We start from the raw sequence: 23,093 nt of genomic DNA, 5'->3' as shown, positions 1-23,093 counted from the left end.
GGCCAAGTCATTGGGATGGCTTCTTGATTAATCAGGGCATTGAAGGTTACGAGGAGAAGGCAGGAGAATGGGGCTGAAAGGGTTAATCAATCGGCCATGATGGAATGCTGGAGCAGACTCCATGGACTGAATAGCCCAATTCTGCTCCAATGCCTTATAGTATTATGATTTTCCAGAGTTGATGTGGCTCCCTGGGAGGCTGGGGTCAGTAGAGGGAAACAATGATTCAGGGTCACATGGAGATAGGGGTCAGGATCAGCTGGAGGCTGGCGGTTTGTGTGTTGGGTGAGGGAGCCAAGTTGCTGTTGAGTGGTAGAATGAACTTGGAGGTCTGAATGGCCTGCCTGTGATGAATTTCAGAGTGTTGTATGCTACCAAGAGCTGCAATTGGTGTGAGTTGGAGATTATTCTGGTCATGTGGTGTGACATCACTGAAGACCCACTCCAAAAAGGCCATGCTCTCTTCTCACTACTACCATCAGGATGGAGGTACAGGAGCCTTAGGTTCCAAACCACCAGGTTCAGGAACAGTTATTACCCTGCAACCATCAGGATCCTGATCCAGTATGGATCACCTCACTCACCTAAACTCTGAAGTGATTCTACAGCCTATGGACCCACTTTCAAGGACTCCACCACTCACATTCTTAGTATTTATATTTGCACAATTTGCCTTCTTTTGCACTTCGGTTGTTTGTGGATGGGAAAGGATTAGTGGGATATAGACCAAATGAGACCAGCTGAGGAAGGCACCTGGGTCAGCATAGGCGAATTGGACCTAAGGGCCTATTTCCATGCTGTATAATTCTAGACCATGACAAGGCACAGAAGTGTCAGAGAGGAGACCTGATAGAAGCTTGTAAAAAGACAAGTTATAGATAGGACAGACGGCCAGGAACTTTTGTCCCAAGTTGGGAATAATAAATATTGAAGAACATAGTTTGAAGATGAGAGGGGGATAGCTTTAAGGAGATTTATGAGGTATTCTTTGACACAGTAAATGGCAAAAGCCTGGACTGTGGTGGGTTCAGATACGACAGAAATGTTTGAGGGGCATTTAGACAGATTCATGTCAGACAGAGAATAGAGGGGTATGGACCATGTGTGGGCAAATGGCATAAGTTTAAATTGTCAACCTGCTCGGTACAGACTGTGCTGAACTGTTCTTTCTTCAACGTTCAGCCAACAGGAGATTATGGCACAAGACAAAAAAATGGCATGAGGTTTCTGTCAGGCCTGCACAAACTGGATTCTCCCAGTCCCCAGCCAGTTTAATAGGAGTTACCTCCTCTCATTACCAACTCTTTACCTGCAGCCTATTTAAACCCAGCTCTCATTCACAATCCGTATTCACTCAACGAACCAGCCAGCCTCAGCCAGTTGCTCCTAGCCTTCAGTTACCTTTTTGCCTTCACTCGTGTTGTAGCCCCTCGAGGAAGTCTATTATCAAAGTGATCACTCTCTGCTCAACCTTTGCCTCCGCTCTACATTTGGTTCAAGCTTCCTCTACATTCCCCGACAGTTTTAGAAGACTTAGAAACTTGAGTCTGTCTTAAGGTCATTATAAAGCTACCTAGACAAAATCAATTCTTAACAAGAATATGTTCATCTGTCTGGCTCATCCTTCTAAAGAAGGATTAGTGTTTTTTATCCATTGTGTGGTTTCTGGATGCTGGATAGTTTGGATAACTGTTACTTCAATGTTGGTGGGATGACTTACCATTAGAGGCTGAGTCAGGAGGTTAGACCAGCCTTGTCACATACCGTGGGCTGGTTCAGCTTCGACCAGGGTTTCCAAACCTTTTTTATGCCATGGACCAATACCATGAAACAAGGGCTCTGTGGGCACCAGGTTGGGAGTCCCTGGAAGCCTCAGAGTATTCACTGCCCTAGCAAAGATATTCCAGGTTCCAGAACAGCACACACAAAATGCTGGAGGAACACAGCAGGTCAGGCAGCATCTATGGAGGGGAAGAAACTGTCAATGTTTTGGGCCGAGACCCTTCATTGGGACTGGAAAGGAAGATGGAAGAAGCCAGAATAAGAAGGTGAGGGAAGGGAAGGAGTACAAGCTGGCAGGTGATAGTGAGATCAGGTGAGGGGGAGGTGGGTGAGTGAGGAACTGGGAGGTGGCTGGGTGAGGGGGAAGGTGGCTGGGTGAGGAACAGGGAGGGGAAGGGTGGAAGAAATAAAGGGCTGAAGGAGAAGGAATCTGATAGAGTAGAGTGGTCCATGGAAGGAAGGGAAGGAGGGGGTACTACAGGGTGGTGATGGGCACAGAGGAGAAGGCGTGAGAAGGGAGCCAGAATGAAGAATGGAAAAAGAGGGAAGCAGGAAGAGTCAAAATGAGCAGAAGTTGGAGAAACCAATGTTCACATCGTCAGGTTGGAGGCCACCCAAACCGAATAGGAGGTGTTGCTGCTCCAACCCGAGAGTGAACTCATCATGGCTGTAAAGAAGGCCTGGACCAACACATCAGAATGGGAATGGGGATAGGAATTAAAATGGTTGGTCACTAGGAGATCTTGCCTTTTACCGCGGACAGAGCGAAGGTGCTCATTGAAGTGGTCCCCCAGTCTGCATTGAGTCTCACCAGTATAAATGAGGCTGCACTGGGATAACCAGATACTGTAGATAACCCCCTGACAGACTTGCACGTGAAGTGTTACCTCACCCAGAAGGACTGTTTACGATGCTGAATGGAGATGAGGGAAGAGGTGAATGGGCAGGTGTAGCATTTGTTACACTTGCAAGGATAATTGCTGGGAGGGAGTTTTGTGGGGAGTGACAAAAGGGCAAGAGAGACAGATTGAGAGCAGTATGAATGGATAGGAGAAGTGGGGACCCAGTCACCTTCTGCTGTGCTCCACAGTGCAGTTCCAAGATGAACAGCATGCACCATACCAGAGCTGGATCCATGGGAACTGTGGTCATTTAATCACTATCAGCCCTAGGATGCATTGCCATCTAGGCTGCCAGCCTGGTGATGTGCTGTGTCAGAGACATACCCGAATCCTTCCTCGCCGTGGCAGAATCAGGAGGCTTCTCGTCTGTTTTGGAAACAGAAACTGGTCAAAACTAATGTCCCAAGCACACACACACACACACACACACACACACACACACACACACACAGACATTGGCGGCCTAGAGACTTTGATCACATCACCTCCCACACATTTCCGCCCTCCAAATGCCCACCACACCTTGTTCAGGGTGAGGTTCATCTCTCAGCTGATTCTACCCACAAACTGATTCATAAAAATGCTCAGAGGAACCATGAATGGCTCGCTGTGTGGGAGCTGAAAGTTTTTTGATGGATGGAGTGGAGGTGCTCAACATAGCAGTCACCCAATCCACCGACGCAGAGGGGGCTGCACTGGCAGGACCCAGTACGAATGACAACCCCAACACACTCGCAGTTGAGCCATTGACAAAGCGGTCATCCAATCCAGCTATTTTTATTTCAGCAGATTATCAAAGAGAAGCCTTTCCATTTCTGGAGATTCCGGGTCTATTCAGTTACAAGGATATTACCAACTCTAGAAATAAACTCTAACGCCAACATGACGGTTCGAAAGCAAACTGGACTGCTGATCAAAGTAAAATACTTATTTCTTTAAACAAATGTCATTTTGTCTTTTATTTTCATGTTTGCACTTTACCTCATTGTAAAGCACTTTCAAATACATCGTCTGTAAATAAGTTATTATTCAAACACGAGGAATTCTGCAGATGCTGGAAATTCAAGCAACACACATCAAAGTTGCTGGTGAATGCAGCAGGCCAGGCAGCATCTCTAGGAAGAGGTACAGTCGACATTTCGGGCCAAGACCCTTTGTCAGGACTAACTGAAGGAAGAGCTAGTAAGAGATTTGAAAGTGGGAGGGGGAGAGGGAGATCCGAAATGGTAGAAGAAGACAGGAGGGGGAGGAATGGAGCCAAGAGCTGGACAGGTGATTGGCAAAAGGGATATGAGAGGATCATGGGACAGGAGGCCCAGGGAGAAGGAACAGGGGGAGGGGGGAAAAAACCCAGAGGATGGGCAAGGGGTATAGTGAGAGGGACAGAGGGAGAAAAAGGAGAGAGAGAGAGAAAGAATGTGTGTATATAAATAAAGAATAGATGGGGTACGAGGGGGAGGTGGGGCATTAGCGGAAGTTAGAGAAGTCAATGTTCATGCCATCAGGTTGGAGGCTACCCAGACGGAATATAAGGTGTTGTTCCTCCAACCTGAGTGTGGCTTATTATTTATTTTTTCTCAGCTCAAGCTGGTAAAACCCGAGGAACTTGATGAGCCAAGCAAGCTCATTTCTCAATTGCTGGGAACTTTCAGACTATTCTAGTCAAGTTATTGTGGCTTTCTGGAGATTTACATAAATATTGCTGTGTAGACCTAATTGTGAAATGCTATTGTGTAGTGACTTTGGGATGACACCGGATGTAGATAATGCTGCTGGAACAATGTATACATGTTCATGTTCCAAAGTCTTTCAATTTCCTCTTTTAATTCAGCATATCCCTAGTGTCATTCACTTGATTTCTGTATGTTATGTGTGTTTGGAATGGCTTTATCTATTAAGATGTTGTTCTTGCTTGTTTATTCTGTATTATTATATCCAGGTGGTTATTATGGATTGTTCTATCTGTAATAAGGGATCAGTTGTAATATAATTTGTGGGACTTTGACTCATACTAGATCAGGCTTGTATTTCTAGTGAGGCATGGCGCTTTTTTTGAGTTTGTATTTTAAAGCACGATTTTGGTGAATATTTGCCACTTGATTGTGCCCATGTAAGTAATCAGATTGAGTTAAACTGCTATAGGATTCTGTAATGTGTTGGGTTGTTTCTGGTTTATTATTATGATTACATCCATCCTCGATTTCTTTCTAGGTTTTAATTCTGTCTGTTTTCCTCAAGGAATAGTGGTTGTTGAGTCATTGAGCACTACAATAAAGCACAGAAACAGGCCCTTCAGCCCATCTAGTCCATGTCAAACTATTATTCTGACTAGTCCAATCAATGCACACCTGAACCATAGCCCTCCATACCCCTCCCATCCAGGTACTTATCCAATTTTCTCTTAAAGTTTGAGATCAAACCCACAGCCATCACTTTTGCTGACAGCTCATTCCACTATCTCACCACCCTCTGAGTGAAGAAATTTCTCCTCATGTCCCTTTAAACATTTCACCTTTCACCCTGAACGTATGACCTCTAGTGTTGGTCTCACCCAACCTCAGTAGGAAAAGCCTGCATGAGTTTACTCTGTCTATTCCACTCATAATTTTGAGTACTGAGAAATTCTGAGAATGTTTTTCTGTGCAACACTGAGAATGAAGGTGCTTCCACCCTGGGGTTGTATGTCCTACGATGAGTGACGAGGCCATTGGGGGAAATCACAGAATCTGTCACTCAACACTTCAGGAACAGCTTCTTCCCCTCTGCCATCCGATTTCTGGACAGACGTTGAACCCATGAACACTACCACAGTACTTCTTTATTTCTATTTTTGCACTTTTTTTAAAATTTAGCTATATACTCCTACTGTAATTCATATTTTATCTATTATTATGCATTGCAATGTACTGCTGCCGCATAACAACAAACTTCACGACATATGCCGGTGATATTAAACCTGACTGTGATTCTAACTCGGAGAGAAAGCATGTCCTTGAATATGTGTGTCTATCTACACCAGAGAAACACACACAAAATGCTGGAGGAACTCAGCAGCTCAGGCAGCATCTATGGAGAGGTGTAAACAGTCGATGTTTCAGACTGAGACTCTTCATCAGGAAGGGGGAAGAAACCAGGATCCGGACTATACCTGTGTTCTGTGATATCTGCAAGCTACACTGATATGTGCCAAGTGCAGCAAATAGTCCATTAACCATGGACACGACCACACTATTGTTTATTTTTTATATATCTTTGTGTAATTTTTTTTATGTTACATTATACTGCTGCCCCAATGCAGCAAATTTCACACCTAAGTCAATGACACTGTAATAAATCTGATTCTGGGTCCCCACACACAAACCACAGGACATGAACTGGCTCACTAGCACCATCTGGTGGCCACTGTGGGTTGGGCAGTCAATGTACCAATATCAAACATCACCCGTGTTAGCGCCATTGGTGGGTAGAAGCTGCCACTCACACTAGCAGACAGATTTTGTATAAAATGCCAGAATTAGTGGACTGAATGCTCTATGGAAAGAGCAAACTGCAGTTAGAGCCTTCAACTTGGCGCAGGATAGTGTGGGTTTGGCCTCACCAGTTAATGAGATCAGCAGATAACTTTGGATGATTCATTGCCTCGCAGTTTTAAAAAAACCTAAATGAGGAAAAGTGAAACCTTTGGTTCACCGGTCACATTCCCAGTAAGGTTGGCGGATCTCGCTTCAACCTGAAAAGGCTCCATCATTGAATCAAGAGATTCTGCAGATGTTGGAAACCTTGAGCAATGTACACAAGATGCTGGAGGAACTCAGCACGTCAGGCAGCATCTATGGAGAGGGGGCTACATAGCAGAGAAGGGTTAAATAGATCTTAAAGTAGCTTAAACAGTTGGCACAACGTTTTGGACTGAAGGGCCTGTACTGTGCTGTAGTGTTCTACATAGTGGTGGAGGACCTTGGCCCAAAACATCAATTGTTTATCCTCTCCATAGATGCTGCCTGACCTGCTGAGTTGCTCCAGCATTTTGTGGGTGAGGCTCCATCACTGGCTCAGTTCTATAATGAGAATGAGAGGTTATAAACAATACTTACCCTGGGTATCATTGCCGACCTGAGTACTAGGGGTTCCTTCTGCTAAAAGAAAAGAGTTATAATTGGGAAAAGCACATCAGTTGAAACTGCTGTGGACTGAAGATGATCTTTTTAAATTGTTTTATTTGTTTAGAAATACAGCAGGAACGGGTCCTCCTGGCCCAGAGAACCACACTGCCGAGCATCCCTCCGATTTAACCCTAGCCTAGTCACAGGACAATTTACCATAACCAGTTAACCTACTAACCTGGTATGTCTTTGGACTGAGGGAGGAAACCAGAGCACCTGGAGGAAACCCACACATTCACAGGGAGAACGTACAAACTCCTTACCGACATCATTGAAATTGAACTCTGAACTTTGGCGCCGCTAGCTGTAATAGTGTTGTGCTAACCGCTACGCTGCTGTAGTGCCTCAGTTATCAAGATATTATGTCATTAGCGTCTGTTTCAAAGTGCTGCCCAGTGGTGTCACCGTCAAGGACACATGCTTGGATGTCTGTAAGCATTACCTGGCCGGGACACAGTGGCTGGGACCTCTGCCTCTCCCTCTGTAAACACACAGCGTACAAAATACAGACAGAAGTGAGTTAACAGCCTATGAACAATGCACAAACATAGACACAGACACAACACACACACTGAATGTTAAAAAAAAGTGAACATTGTAAACAACTCAGCTCAACGCAGTGTACAAGAGTAGTCAAATCATTTCTTTTGGGAGATTTCATGAACTCTGGTGATTAAATCTAGTGACATTGATTCAATATTTTAGCCCACAGCCAGTAATCGCAACTGATCGCAGCAACAACCTTGCATTCAACATCTGTAAGACCAAAGAACTGATTGTGGACTTTAGAAAGGATAAGACAAGGGAACACACACCAGTTCTCGTAGAGGGATCAGATGGAAGGAGTGAGCAATTTCAAGTTTCTGGGTGTCGATATCTCCGAAAATCTAATCTGGACCCAACATATTGATGCAGCTACAAAGAAGGCCTCCATGTCTATATTTCAATTGGAGTTTAAGAAGATTTGGCAAGTCTCTAAAAACACTCAAAAATTTCTACAAATGTACCATAAAGAGCATTCTACCTGGCTGCATCACCATCTGGTATGGGGAGAGGAGGCTACGGCACAAGATCGAAGTACGCTCAGTCAGCTCCATCATGGGCACTAGCCTCCATAGCATCCTGGACATCTTCAAGGAGTGATGCCTCAAAAATCCATCATTGAGGACCCCCATCACCCAGGTCATGCCTTGTTCTCATCGCTACCATCAGGGAGGAGGTACAGAAGCCTGAAGGCACACACTCAACAATTCAGGAACAGCTTCTTCCTCTCTACCATCCAATTTCTGAATGGACATTGAACCCATGAACACTACCTCACTACTTTTTTATTTCTATTTTTGCACTACCTGTTTAATTTAACTATTCGATAGATTCGTACTTACTGTACTTCACAGTTTCCTCTATTATTATATATTGCAGTGTACTGCTGCCGTACAGACAACAAATTTCATGACATATGCCGACGATATTAAACCTGATTAAAACTGATTCTGAAGGCTAGTATTTACCTCTCTTCTTATTTCTATTTTACTAGAAGAATTGTGCATAAGTAATGCTTTTGTGATTACCTTTGTACCAAAATCCCATTTGCCCCTTTGATTTTGAGATTCTGAGATTGGTTGGATGCTAAGTGGGGGTGTAAGTCTGGCGGTAGTGGGGCTTTGGATGACCAGGATTTTGATTCTACTCAGCTGAGAATTTTAATACTTTATGAAGTTTAGAGATTAGCTTTGTCACATATACCCATTGAAACATACAGTGAAATGTGTCAATTTGAGTCACCAACTAACACAATCCAAGCATTCTATTGGGGACAGCCCACAAGAGTCACCATGCTTCACTTACAGACTGACACTTATCAGTCTCCTGAATTGACCACGAATATGATAAGATGGACTCTTGGCCTCACAATCTACCTCGTTAAGATCTTGTACCTTATTGTCTACCTGCAATGCACTTTCTCTGTAGCTGTGACACTTTATTCTGCACTCTGTTACAGTTCTACCTTGTTCCACCTCAGTGCACTGTGTAATGATCTGATCTGTATGAACAGTTTGCAAGACAAGCTCTTCATTATATCTTGGACAGAAGATACAAAAGCCTGAAAGCACATACCACCAGGTTCAGGAATAAATTCTACCCCACTGTTACCAGACTACCGAATGGTTCCCTCGTATAGAAACATAGAAAACCTACAGCACAATACAGGCCCACAAAGCTGTGACAAACATGTCCTTACCTTAGAAATTACCTAGGGTTACCCATAGCCCTCTATTTTTCTGAGCTCCATGTACCTATCCAGGAGTCTCTTAAAAGACCCCATCGTATCTGCCTCTACCACCATTACCGGCAGCCCATTCCATGCACTCACCACTCTCTGCGTAAAAAACATACCCCTGACATCTCCTCTGTACCAACTTCCAAGCACCTGAAAACTGTGCCCTCTTGTGTTAGCAATTTCAGCCCTGGGAAAAAGCCTCTGACTATCCACACGATCAATGACTGTCATCATCTTATACACCTCTATCAGGTCACCTCTCATCCTCCGTCACTCCAAGGAGAAAAGGCCGAGATAAGGCATGCTCCCCAATCCAGGCAACATCCTTGTAAATCTCCTCTGCACCCTTTCTATAGTTTCCACATCCTTCCTGTAGTGAGGTAGACATCCCACCTCTCCCGGAAGTTCCGGGAGTCTCCCACATATTAATAGTAGCTCCCTGATGCCTGCAAATTATATACAATATCACAGAAATCAATATTTTTGAGAGCGAGTGAGTGCAAGAGCGAGAGAGCGAGAGAGAGAGAGAGCACGAGAGAGAGCAAGAGAGAGCAAGAGAGAGCGCGTGAGAGTGGCCACAAGTAGAGCTACTAGGACTTGATGTTTCAATCCCTATGGTAAGTTGGCACACTTGATGTTGGCAGTGGGTTTGGGGAGGTGACAAGGAGGGAGGGTAGGTACATCATTGGGGTCATCAGGTGGGCACCCTCCTTCTTTGACGTTTCATTGATAAGCCCACGATGTCTCCAGAGGGCCCAACGATGCTACCTGGCGTTCCAGATACACCCCACTCAGTTCCATACCCTCCTGTCTTCATCTTGCAGCCCAGTTGTTGTCTTTCCTTTTAATCCAAATCCAATTGCTGCTTTCTTCTGCTGCATTTGACAAGGACTTGATTGCTTTTTGGAGGGAGTGACCCCTCACCCCCATCTTCTTCAATAGACTGGCCGTAGATGTAGCAATGAATCCCCTGCATCCCACTTCTACAGGGAAAATCTCGGTCTTCCAGCCATTCTGGGCAACCTCAGTTGCCAGTTCAGAGTACTTGGTCTTTTTCCTCTCATAAGCTTCTTCGACACCATCTTCCCATGGTACTGTCAATTCCACAACATATGCCAGCTTGGCTGTTGTGGAGAGAGAGAGAGCGCGAGAGACAGTCAGAGAGCGAGCGCGAGAGCGAGAGCGCGAGAGAGAGAGCAAGCGCGTGAGAGAGCGAGAGAGAGAGCGCGCGAGAGACAGTCAGAGAGCGAGCGCGAGAGCGAGAGAGTGCGAGAGTGACCATGAGAGAGAGAGAACGCGAGAGCGAGAGAAAGCGCGTGAGAGCGAGAGAGCGCGCGAGAGACAGTCAGAGAGCGAGCGCGAGAGCGAGAGAGAGTGCGAGAGTGACCATGAGAGAGAGAGCGCGCGCGAGAGAGAACGCGAGAGCGAGAGAGAGAGCGAGAGAAAGCGCGTGAGAGAGCGCGCGAGCGACCATGAGAGAGAGAGCGAGAGAAAGCGCGTGAGAGAGTGAGAGAGAGAGCGCAAGAGAGAGAAAGCGCGAGAGCGACCATGAGAGAGAGTGAGAGAGAGAGTGTGAGAGAGAGAGCGAGCGACCATGAGAGAGGGAGAGAAAGCGAGAGAGCGAGTGAGAGCGAGCGCGCCATGGCAGAGTGTTCCAAAGAAAGAAAATATAAAACGTACATCACCCCAGACTACACTAAAGTGTACCCCTGCCTAATAGGGGTGAAAAATAATGACAGTGTTGCTCGCTGCACTGTTTGCAACAGTGACTTTTCTATTGCCCATGGTGGGTTAAGACTGTAAAAGACATTGTTGAGGTGAGTTTTACAGGTGTCATTCGTTTATTAGCATAGCTAACGTTATTTAAACTAGCTGGCTGGCTGCTAAGGAGCTACTCTATTGCAGACATTCCACCTCTCCCGGAAGTTCCGGGAGTCTCCCGCAAATTGATGCTGCTACCTCCCTGAATTGAGTTTTTGCAGGGTGGGATGTCTGCAAGAGTCTTACCATTAATACTATATTCTGCCATCATATTTGACCTACCAAAATGAACCACCTCACACTTATCTGGGTTGAACTCCATCTGCCACTTCTCAGCCCATTTTGCATCCTATCGATGTCCTGCTGTAACCTCTGACAGCCCTCCACACTATCCACAACACCCCCAACCTTTGTGTCATCAGGAAATTTACTAACCCATCCCTCCAGTTCCTCATCCAGGTCATTTATAAAAATCACAAAGAGTAGGGGTCCCAGAACAGATCCCTGAGGCACACCACTGGTCACCGACCACCATGCAGAATATGACCCATCTACAACCACTCTTTAGCTTTTGTGGGCAAGGCAGTTCTGGATCCATGAAGCAATGTCCCCTTGAATCCCATGCCTCCTTACTTTCTCAATAAGCCTTGCATGGGAAAGATGAACCCTTGACTTCACAATCATTAAGATTTTGGACCTTATTGTCTGCCTGCACTGCAGTTTCTCTGTAGCTGTTACACTTTATTCCACATTCTGTTATTGTTTTACCCTTTTCTACCTTAATGTACTGTGTAATGACAGGCAGGTGGGGCTCGTCAGCCTTGGACGGCAAACCGCCTAGGAGAAGGAAAACTCCGCTGCCTTGCGGCCATACCCACCCATGGGAAAGGCTTCGGGAGTAAACCCCAAGGAAGAAATCTGGAGCCGTTTGATGTTGTTTACAACTTCACTCTGGCAACCTCTGCGACTGCAAGCTGTATTGCCCTTCCCTTGGACTATGTCAGTGACGTGGAGAGGGGGAACCTGCTGCACGGACAACAACCCATTCTTCAAATCTTCCCACCCAGGCCTGTGCCCTGGAGAGGACACAGTCCACCAGAGGCGCAAACCCATGATCCCCTGGGATCGGCGGCTGCCCACTACTAATGATTTGATCTGTGTGAAGAGTATGGAAGGCAGGTTTTTCACTGTATCTCAGTCCCATGTGACAATAATAAACCAATTCCAATTCCAATTCCGCAGGCTAGACAGCATCTGTGGAAAAGAGTACAGTCAATGTTTTAGGCCGAGATGTCAACTATACTCTTTTCCACAGATGCTGCCTGGCCTGCTGAGTTCCTCCAGCATTTTGTGTCTGTTGTTTGGATTTCCAGCATCTGCAGATTTTCTCGTTTCCAATTCCAGTTTAATGACTGTCCCCTAACCTTACACTCTTTATCTTTATGGTGCTGGGGAAGTTTCAGCACAGTAAAGGTTAAAATAAAGTCCAGCCAAGCACAGTTTACAGGCAGTGAGTGTGCTGGTCCGCCCAGAGTACTGAGGTCCTTAAAGAGCATCACTTCCCTTTACCCAGCAGGGGATCGGGGCCATTTGACAAGGTATGGATGTAATTGAAGGTTGCAGGGCACGTTCACCAACTATATAACCATATAACAATTACAGCACAGGAACAGGCCATCTCGGCCCTTCTAGTCCATGCTGCACACTTACTCTCACCTAGTCCCACTGACCTGCACTCAGCCCATAACCCTCCATTCCTTTCCTGTCCATATATCTATCCAATTTAACATTAAACGACAACATCGAACCTGCCTCAACCACTTCTGCTGGAAGCTCGTTCCACACAGCTACCACTCTCTGAGTAAAGAAGTTCCCCCTCATGTTACCCCTAAACTTTTGCCTTTTAACTCTCAACTCATGTCCTCTTGTTTGAATCTCCCCCACTCTCAATGGAAAAAGCCTATCTATGTCAACTCTATCTATCTCCCTCATAATTTTAAATACCTCTATCAAATCCCCCCTCAACGTACTACGTTCCAAAGAATAAAGACCCAACTTTTTCAACCTTTCTCTGTAACTTAGGTGATGAAACCCAGGTAACATTCTAGTAAACCTTCTCTGTATTCTCTCTATTTTGTTAACATCTTTCCTATAATTTGGTGACCAAAACTGTACACAATACTTGAAATTTGGCCTCACCAATGCCTTGTACAATTTCAACATTACATCCCAACTCCTATATTCAATGCTCTGATTTATATAAAGGCCAGCATACCAAAAGCTTTCTTCACCACCCTATCCACATGAGATTCCACCTTCAGGGAACTATGCACCATTATTGCTAGATCCCTCTGTTCTACTACATTCTTCAATGCCCTACCATTTACCATGTATATCCTATTTTGATTAGACCTACCAAAATGTAGCACCTCACATTTATCAGCATTAAACTCCATCTGCCATCTTTCAGCCCACTCTTCTAACTGGCCTAAATCTCTCTGCAAGCTTTGAAAACCTACTTCATTATCCACAACTCCACCTATCTTAGTATCATCTGCATACTTACTCATCCAATTTACCACCCCATCATCCAGATCATTAATGTATATGACAAACAACATTGAACCCAGTACAGATCCCTGAGGCACACCACTAGTCACCGGCCTCCAATCTGACAAACAGTTATCCACCACTACTCTCTGGTGTCTCCCATCCAGCCACTACTGAATCTATTTTACTACTTCAATATTAATACCTAATGATTGAACCTTCCTAACCTTCTGTGTGGAACCTTGTCAAAGGCCTTACTGAAGTCCAAATAGACAACATCCACCGCCTTACCCTCGTCAACTTTCTTAGTAACCTCATCAAAAAATTCAATTAGATTTGTCAAACATGACCTTCCACGCACAAATCCATGTTGACTGCTCCTAATCAGACCCTGTCCATCCAGATAATTATATATACCATCTCTAAGAATACTTTCCATCAATTTACCCACCACTGACGTCAAACTCACAGGCCGATAATTGCTAGGTTTACTCTTAGAACCCTTTTTAAACAATGGAACAACATGAGCAATACGCCAATCCTCCGGCACCATCCCAGTTTCTAATGACATTTGAAATATTTCTGTTAGAGCCCCTGCTATTTCCACACTAACTTCCCTCAAGGTCCTGTCAGGACCCAGAGACTTATCCGCTAGGAGACAAATCTTTGGTAACTTCGAACTATCATCTGCTTGTAGCTCCAATTAACTTTTAACATCTGTATTGTGAATGGCAGTAGATCTTACAAGTAAGGAATTTGAACAAAAAGGCAGTATCTATCGTTAAAGGACTCCCGTCACCCAGGACATGCCCTCTTCTCATTCCTACCGTCAGCGAGGAGGTACAGAAGCCTGAAGACACACACTCAATGTTTCAGGAACAGCTTCTTCCCCTCTGCTTTCAGATTTCTGAATGAACAATGAACCCATGAACACTACCTCACTATTTTCCCTCTCTTTTTGTACTATTCATTTAATTTTATTTTCTTTTTTTAATATATGCTTATTGTAATTTATAGATTTTACTATTATGTATTTCATTGTACTGCTGCCGCAAACCAACTCATTTCATGACATACGAGGGGTGATTGATAAGTTCCTGGCCTAAGGTAGAAGGAGTCAATTTTAGAAAACCTAGCACACTTATTTTTCAACATAGTCCCCTCCAACATTTATACACTTAGTCCAGCGAACGTGGAGCATACGGATCCCTTCTTTGTAGAAGGAGTTGAATTATACAGCTCTCGTTACATGCGCATGCAGTTCAACTCTTTGAGTGAAAACGCAGAAAGTTTGAAGTTTCTCCTCATTTCTTTCTACTTTAGGCCACAAACTTATCAATCACTCCTGCTGTGGACCACTTTTGGAGGTCCAAGACGCTGACTTCTACAAAGAAGGGACCCGTATGCTCCACAACCGCTGGATTAAGTGTGTAAATGTAGGAAAAATAAATGTGCTAGGTTTTCTAAAATTGACTCCTTCTATCTTAGGCCACAAACTTATCAATCACCCCTGGTATACCAGTGGTATTAAAACTAATTCTGATTTACCAATTGGTCAATATCTGTAACTGCTTGTCAGTTCTGTATAAAAATGGCATTTCTTTATTCAGACCTCAGACAGTGTGGTGACAGAGACTGGGCGGTTCTCCTTGCGCTCAAGTAAATAAAGGGTGATTGAGGAACGGTGTGAGTTTTCAGAGTCCAATTAATCGGTGACAGCATTGCCAAGTGATTACACGGTCAGGTGTCCGACCTTATAATAAGCATAAGTTATGTGTTCAGTCATAACTCTGAGCAGGGGAAATCTAATCTGCTCACTGTCGCTATATATACTGCGGTCACGGCTGCTTATTCCAGCCCATTGTGCCACATCTGACTATGTCACCATCTGCCCTGTCAATTATACTCCAGCTGTACTCTTCAGATAGTCCTGCCCCTGGAACACTCAGCATAACAGGCCGTATTGCTGATGGATCACTGCTCCTCCTTGCGCAAGTTGCTCTAATTTAAGAGAGAGAGAGAGAAACGAAGTTCTGGCGAAACATTTTCAGTAGTGTTTCCAATTAAAGGGTCTGTCTGCACCCTGCCATTAGATACCACTAGACAAATAATCCCAGCCACCTTCTGTTGGTTACCCAGATTTAATTTCTATCCAAGTGTCCTTCAACAACAGGCCCACCTTCCTTGCAGTGGACAACAAAAGTGATGGATACAGTCCAGTCCAGCATGGGCAAAGTCTTCTCCACCAGGGAGCTCATGTACAAGGAGTACTGCCATAGGAAAGCAACATCTATCATCAAGGACTCCCACCATCCAGCCCATGATCTCTTCTCACTACTATCATTGGAGAGGAGGTACAGGAGCCTTAGGTGCCACACCAACAGGTTCTGGAACAGTTTTACCCCTCAGCCGTCAGGCTCGTGATCCAGAACAGTCAACTTCACTCACGCCAACACCAAACTGATTCCATAACCTATGGACTCATTTTCAAGGACTCTACAACTCATGTTTGCAGTATTCTTTATTTATACCTATATATGCTTTTCTATTTGCACAATTTATCTTCTTTGGTTCTTTGTCTGTCCTTGTGTATATTTTTTCATAAATTCTATTGTGTTTCTTTATTTTCTTGTAACTATCTGCAAGAAAAGGAATCTCAGGGTTGTGAATGGTGATATATATATGTACTTTGATAAGAAATTTGACGTTTGACAACACACACAAAATGCTGGAGAAACTCAGCAGGTCAGGCAGCATTCATGGAAATGAATAAACAGTCAACATTTTGAGCCAACACCCTTCTTCAGGACTGGAAAGAAGGAGGGGAAGACATCAGGAATTTTTGACTTGAGACTTTGAGACCAGCTGCAGGTAAATGGTCATTGCCTCCATCTGTCCCATTGGGTGCTCATCATAGAGAGGTACCCAGGGAGCACAGTAAACCTCTTGATCCATAACTTGACAACTGTGAAACCTTGGCACGGGAAAGGGTAAAATTCAGCAGTTCAGTCCATTAGGTCGGGGGTTCCCAGCCTTCCTTACGCCATGGAGCCCCTGACGTAGATGAAGCTTCCTACTTATGTGTTCCTTTCTGTCACCCTGGCCACCTCGGTCCTCCCAGTGCAGGGGACAGTTTGGCAAAGAATTCATCAAACCTCCAATAAAGTAAATCAAAGCTTTATTTAACGCAAAGGTTTTTGAGAGTCTAATCTAACGTTATTTTAATCTCATCAAATTTATTCATCTGAAGATGAATAAAGGTAATTCCATCTTAGAAATAAGCAGCTAATGATAATTTCCACTGCAAGAGTTAGTCACACCATAGGAATTAGTTCACCATGACATCACCATCTGGGAACACACACACATAATGACGGGCCACACAGAGTCTAACCTCCTGTTGGTAACGGTGGTGTCGTCTTTGATTGGCTTTCTTCTGTCTCAGCAACAGGAGCTTGTCCTGGAGGCATTGACTGGCCTTTGGAGAGTTAATATAACACGAAATACACATGGACACACAGGTAATATATATATATATATATATATATACTGTATATATGTGTGTACAGACTCACACTCACAGATAGACACATACAAATATACATATTGCGCGCGCATGCGCGCACGCACACACACATACACACACATACACACACACACATACACACACACACACACACACGCTCAGTGGAGAGCATCCTGGCTGGCTCCAATGCACAAGAGAGTAGAGGCAGTTGTAAAGTCAGCCAGCTCCATCACAGAACCACCATCAAGACAACTTTGAGAATTAATGCCTCAAGAAGATGGCATCCATCTCAAAAGACATTGATCACCCAGGACGTGTCCTCTTCTCATTACTACCATCAGGGAGGAGATAGGACAGCCTGAAGACCCACACTCAGTGATTCAGGAACAGCTTCTTCCCTCTGACATCAGGTTTCTGAATGCTCCATAAACCCTTAAACACTCTCTCACTATTCCTTTCTATTTGTGGTATTTATTCTGTGATTTCTAGTGATTTTTGCTTCTTTGCTTGGTACTGCTGCTGTAAAAACAACAAATTTCATGGAGCCATAGAAATGGGCCCTTCAGCCCATCTAGTCCATGCCGAGCTGTTATTCTACCTAGTCCCATTGACCTGCACCCAGGCCATAACCCTCTATACCCCTCCCATCCATGTACTTATCCAAATTTCTCTTAAATGTGGAAATTGAACCCACGTCCATCACTTCCACTGGCAGCTCGTTCCACACTCTCACCACCCTCTGAGTGAAGAAATTTCCCCTCATGTTCCCCTTAAACATTTCACCTTTCACCCTTAACCCTTGGCTCCTAGTTCTAGTTTCACCCAACCTCAGTGGAAAAAGCTGTTTACATTTACTCTATCTATACCCCTCATCATTTTGTAAACCTCTGACAAATCGCCCCTCAATCTTCTACACTCCAGGTAATGAAATCCTAATCTATTCAGCCTTTCCCTCTAACTCAGCTCCTCAAGTCCTGGCAACATCCTTGTAAATTTGCTCTGTACTCTCAGTCTTACAGACATTTTTCCTGCAGGTGGGTGACCACAGCTGCTCACAACACTCCACACTGGGGCTCTCCAGCATCTTACACCACTTCCACATAACATCCCGCGACATCATGTCGTAAGTCAGTGATAACAAACCTGATTCTGACACACACACACACACACACACACACACACACAGACACACACACACACACACACACTGACACACACACACACAGACACACACACACACACACACACTGACACACACACACACTGACACACACAGACACACACACACACTGAGACACGCACACTGACACACACACACACACACTGACACACACACACACACACACTGACACACACACTCACACACTGACACACACACACTCACACACTGACACACACACACACACACACACACACACACACACACACACTGACACACACAGCCATGTACAAGAGCACAGATATTAGACAGGATAGGAGACAGCTAAGGTCATTCAGAGAGAAGATTCCTGGAGGCAGAAGGCAAATTACCACTCACTTCCCAAACCATGCATACACTGGTGGGGGCCAAATTACCACAAGGATCCTCTTGCCGGAGATTGGGCCCTCCATGTCATGTTGGTGAGGAATTGCACATGGTAACTTGGGCCAGTTTTAGTGGCGTATACTGCCTGGCTAATTCCTTCACACACTTCCCCTGATGATTATCTGAATGGATCGAGGGTGCAGGCAAGATAGGGGAAAACAGTTAGCCCAAGTGATAATGGCACACCATGTCCCAGGAAATCTGTGGTTACCGGCTGCAGTAACGTGTGGCTGTGTTAGTTTGCGCGTCCCTCCTTTACGTGCATGCCAAAGCAGAGCGAAAGTATCCTCCTTGGTGTCTCTCTGTCAACCCCTGATTTCTCTAAATCCTGCCCTGGATAGGCTGTATTCTTTCCCGGGCTGGCTGAAAACACTTCTCACTGTTACCATCAGGTAAAAGGTACTGGAGCCTCAGATCCCACACCACCAAGTTCTGTAAGTTATTATCCCTCAACCATCAGACTCCTGAACCAGTGTGGATAACTTCACTCACCCCAAACACTGAACTGATTCCACAACCTATAGACTGACTTTTAAGGACTCTACAACTCGTCTTCTCAGTATTATTCTAATGTATCTTTTATTATTTGCATAATTAGTCTTCTTTTGCACATTGGGTGTTTGTCAGTCTTTGTGCGTAGCTTTTCATAAATTCTATTGTATTTCTTTGTTCTACTGTGAATGTCTGTAAGAAAATGAATCTCAGGATTGTATATGGTGAAATATACATACTTTGATAATATAGTTACTTTGAACTTTGAACCCTCAGTCTCCTTAACTGGTGTGGTAACTTCACTCACCATGCCTCTATAACCTATAGGCACATTCAAGGACTCGTTACTACTTTTGTGTGGGGCAGGAGTCACACATCGCCAGGTATTGGAATTTAACCAGCACTTAGTCATCTGCTTGAGGATGCCCCCACCCGTCCCACCATCTTTCTGACCCACTACCATCAGAAGGAGGTACAGGAGCATCAGGACTAGGACTCGAACTTGAAAAAACAGACCCAAGATGGAGCATTCGGTAGAGTTAATGCCCCTCCGCTCTCGTTTGCACACAGAGGTGATTTGCACAAATGCCAGGATCTGGCAGACACTATGAGATGTGAAGACATAACGAGGGAGGAGGAAAAACACATTGGAGAAATGCCAGCATGGTCCGATGACAGAGGAGACACCTATTAGTAAAACAGATTGGAAATCCTGTTAGTCAAAGGTAGTGGCACATGGTGACGTGACCCATTGTACTCCAACTCTGTCTCACAAAGGGTTACAATGTTTGACATGTATCAGCTGTACGGAGTCCACTCACCTGCGGCGGTCGCTGTGACATCATCTTTCTGCTCTGAAACCAAATGGGTCACCAGAGTAATTATTTTATTATCTCAATGAAACAATGTGTTTGGAGCTGATCCCTTGGGCAACACGCTTGCAGAGTCATAGAAAACTACAGCGCGGGAACAGGCCATTCAGCCCTTCTATTCCATGCCTTGTCCCATCGACCCTCACCCGGACCATAGCCCTCCATACCTCTCTCATCCGTACACCTATCTAAATTTCCCTTAAACATTGAAATCCACCACTTCCGCTGCCAGCTCGTTCCACGCTCTCACCACCCTCTGAGTGAAGAAGTTCCTGCTCAAGTTCCTCTTAAACATTTCACCTTTTACCCTTAACCTATGACCTCTAGTTATAGTCTCACCCAATCTCAGTGGAGAAAGTCTGCTTGCATTCATTATCTGTACTCTTTAAAATTTTGTATACCTCTATCAAATCTCCCCTCAATCTTCTATGCTCCTGGGAATGAGGTCCCAGCCTGTTCAACTTTTCCCTCTTGTAAAGTCAGTAAATCTCTCTCCATCCAACAGTGGATAAGTGACCATTTTTACTGAGATCACTTCCTTCTATAAAACAATAAGTCAAGGGAACAGAATTAGGCTATTCAGCCCACCGAGTCTGCTCAGCTTACTTATGATCCCTTTCAATCCCATTTTCCTTCCTTCTCTCCACAATCTTTGACACCCTGACTAATCAAGAACCTATCAACGTATAACTATACCCAGTGACTTGGCCACAGCCATTCCTGGCAGTGAATTCCACAGATTCGCCACCGTCTGGCTAAAGAAATTACTCCTCACCTTTGTTCTTAATGGATGTACCTCTGCTTTGAGGCAGTGCCCTCTGGTCCTAGACTCCCCTACCAAACGAAACATATTCTCCACATCCACTCTATCGAGGTCTTTCAACGTTTGATAGGTTTCAATGAGATCCTCCCTGCCCCTCCCACCATTCTTCTAAATCCCAGTGAGTACGGGCCCAGAGCTATCAATCACTCCTCATATATTAACTCTTTCATTCCTGGGATCATTCCCGTGAACTTTCAGTTTGGGGTTTCAAGCTCGTGAGATGTTTAGAATAAAGAACAAAAGTTGAAGATGCTTAAAACACATAACAGAAAGGTGAAAAACAGACTTTTTTTTCTGTGAAACTTGTTACTGGGCTGTGGACATTATTAGAAACTAAATTGACTGCAGATGCTGGAATTCCGGAGCAACAAACAAAACGCTGGAGGAACTCAACGAGTCAGTCAGCATCTGTGGAGGGAAATGGACAGTCGAGACTTCAGGCGAGACCCTACATCAGGACTGGAGCAGGGTCTTCAAGGGTTCCCAACCTGGGCTCCAAGGATGCTTCAGTTAATGGTAAGGCTCCATGGCATAAAAATGGTTGTGAACCTCTGGTTTAGATGACAGTCTAAACCTGAAACATCGACTGTTCATTTCCTTCCGCAGATGCTGCCTGATCCCAGTGAGTTTTTCCTGGTCTGAGTTTGTTGCGTGTGGGTATCTTTACATTTATTGTACATCCTTCACTGGATGGTTTCCAGTGTCATTTCAGCATCCGCAGTCTCTCATCACTCCAACATAACTGAATCATCCGATTGGTCTTGTGGTTTAGTGTATTGTTTCACTCACCTGCTGGTGCGGTGGGAGCTGCTGGTGCGGTGGGAGCTGCTGGTGCAGTGGGAGCTGCTGGTGCGGTGGGAGCTGCTGAGATTCCTTTACCCTCTGCAAAGAACAAGAAAAGCAAAACATCCATTGGTGTTTCTAGATGATGTACAGAAAATGATTACTACATGGTCACTCAGTTATAGGAAAGAAGTCACTGAGCGAGAAGAGATCGATTGGAATTGGTTAATTATTGTCACATGTACTAAGATGCAGTGAAAATTCTGTCTTACATACTGTTCACACAGATTGGATCTTTACACAATGCATTAAGGTAGAACAAGGGAAAACGCTAACAGAATGCAAAATAAAGAGTAACATGGAGGAGGAGGAGGAGATGGCGACGCGACGCAGCGCACAGTGGCTACTCCGGTGAATGATATCTGTAATCTGTTAAGTAGGGTGCCGTGCACAATCCTGATTTGATGGAGACGGACGTGAGAGCACGGAGGAACATCTGGTGAAACTTCTGAAATGCCTTCTTCGCTGCTGCTGCTAGTGTGTGATCAAGAATCTCCGGAGGAGAAGGCCCCGAGTCCTCGGCTTTGCTTGTTGCTCGGCGACTGGGGCGGGGTCGAAGCACTCGGTGCTCGATGTCGGAGGGCTGATTGGAGGCAAGAAGTTTTCAGACGGACTCAGAGTCGGCTATGGTCGGGTGCTTCCAATGCATCGGCAGTTGTCGGCGCCTGGAGGTTTATGGCAGGGAGAGTTTCTCCCTTTTGCCGCCTGCTATCAGGGCTATCGGGAGTCGATCGGAACTTTGAGACTTTTTTTACTGTGCCTATGGTCTGCTCTTTATCAAATTATGGTATTGCTTTGCACTGCTGTAACTATATGTTATAATTATGTGGTCTTGTCAGTGATAGTCTTTGGTTTGTCCCGTTTTTTTTGTGATATCACTCTGGAGGAACATTGTATCATTTCTTAATGCATGCATTTCTAAATGACAATAAATGAGGACTGAGTGTCCTCATAATCTAAAAAAAAATCTAACAGCTACTGATAAAATGCGGTGCAGGTAGACAAAAAGGTACAAGGTCATAACAAGGTAGATTGTGAGGTCAAGAGCCCATCTTATTGTACTGGGGAACCACTCAATAGTCTGATAATAGCAGGGTAGAAGCTGCCTTATGCCTGGTGGTACGTGCTTTCAGGCTTTTGTACCTTCTGGCCAATGGGTGAAGGGAGAATATCCGAGATGTCTTTGATGATGTTGGCTGCTTCACTGAAGTAGTGAGAAGTGAAGACAGAGTCCATGGAGGAGCAACTGGCTTCTGTGATGTGTTGAGCTGTGTCCACAACTCTGTACTCATCGGCAGAGCAGTGGCTGTGCCAAGCTGTGATGCATTCTGACTAAGATTCTAATCTTGAAGTGTAGGAGGAGATTGACGGGTAGCCTTCTGGAGGTATATAAAATAGAGAGGGTGAAAGCAGTCTCTTGCCCAGGGAAAAGGATTTGAAAACTAGGGGGCATAGATTTAAAGTGAGAAGGGAAACATTTAAAAGGGAGGTGAGAGGCAACTTCTTCACTCAG

At 44.8% G+C, this 23,093-nt stretch overlaps 1 protein-coding gene across 9 annotated transcripts in view; it reads right to left on the bottom strand.

Moving 5' to 3' along the window:
- Window positions 1-23,093, bottom strand: part of mybpc1 (myosin binding protein C1) — a 158,281-nt gene that overhangs the window by 100,438 nt on the left and 34,750 nt on the right. For 2 of the 9 annotated variants that reach the window (XM_063057635.1, XM_063057633.1), the window contains exons 3-7: window positions 21,527-21,619; window positions 19,864-19,896; window positions 16,834-16,917; window positions 6,779-6,820; window positions 3,009-3,050 (exon numbers count right to left, since the gene is read on the bottom strand). In XM_063057635.1, the coding sequence (XP_062913705.1) occupies window positions 3,009-3,050; window positions 6,779-6,820; window positions 16,834-16,917; window positions 19,864-19,896; window positions 21,527-21,619 (294 nt within the window). The remainder of the gene's footprint in view (window positions 1-3,008; window positions 3,051-6,778; window positions 6,821-16,833; window positions 16,918-19,863; window positions 19,897-21,526; window positions 21,620-23,093) is intronic. The other 7 variants (XM_063057634.1, XM_063057636.1, XM_063057639.1 and 4 more) reach the window with 7 other exon arrangements.

Source organism: Mobula hypostoma, chromosome 9, assembly GCF_963921235.1.
Source record: "Mobula hypostoma chromosome 9, sMobHyp1.1, whole genome shotgun sequence".
NCBI classification, from domain to species: domain Eukaryota; kingdom Metazoa; phylum Chordata; class Chondrichthyes; order Myliobatiformes; family Myliobatidae; genus Mobula; species Mobula hypostoma.
This window is presented reverse-complemented; position numbering and strand designations above follow the sequence as displayed.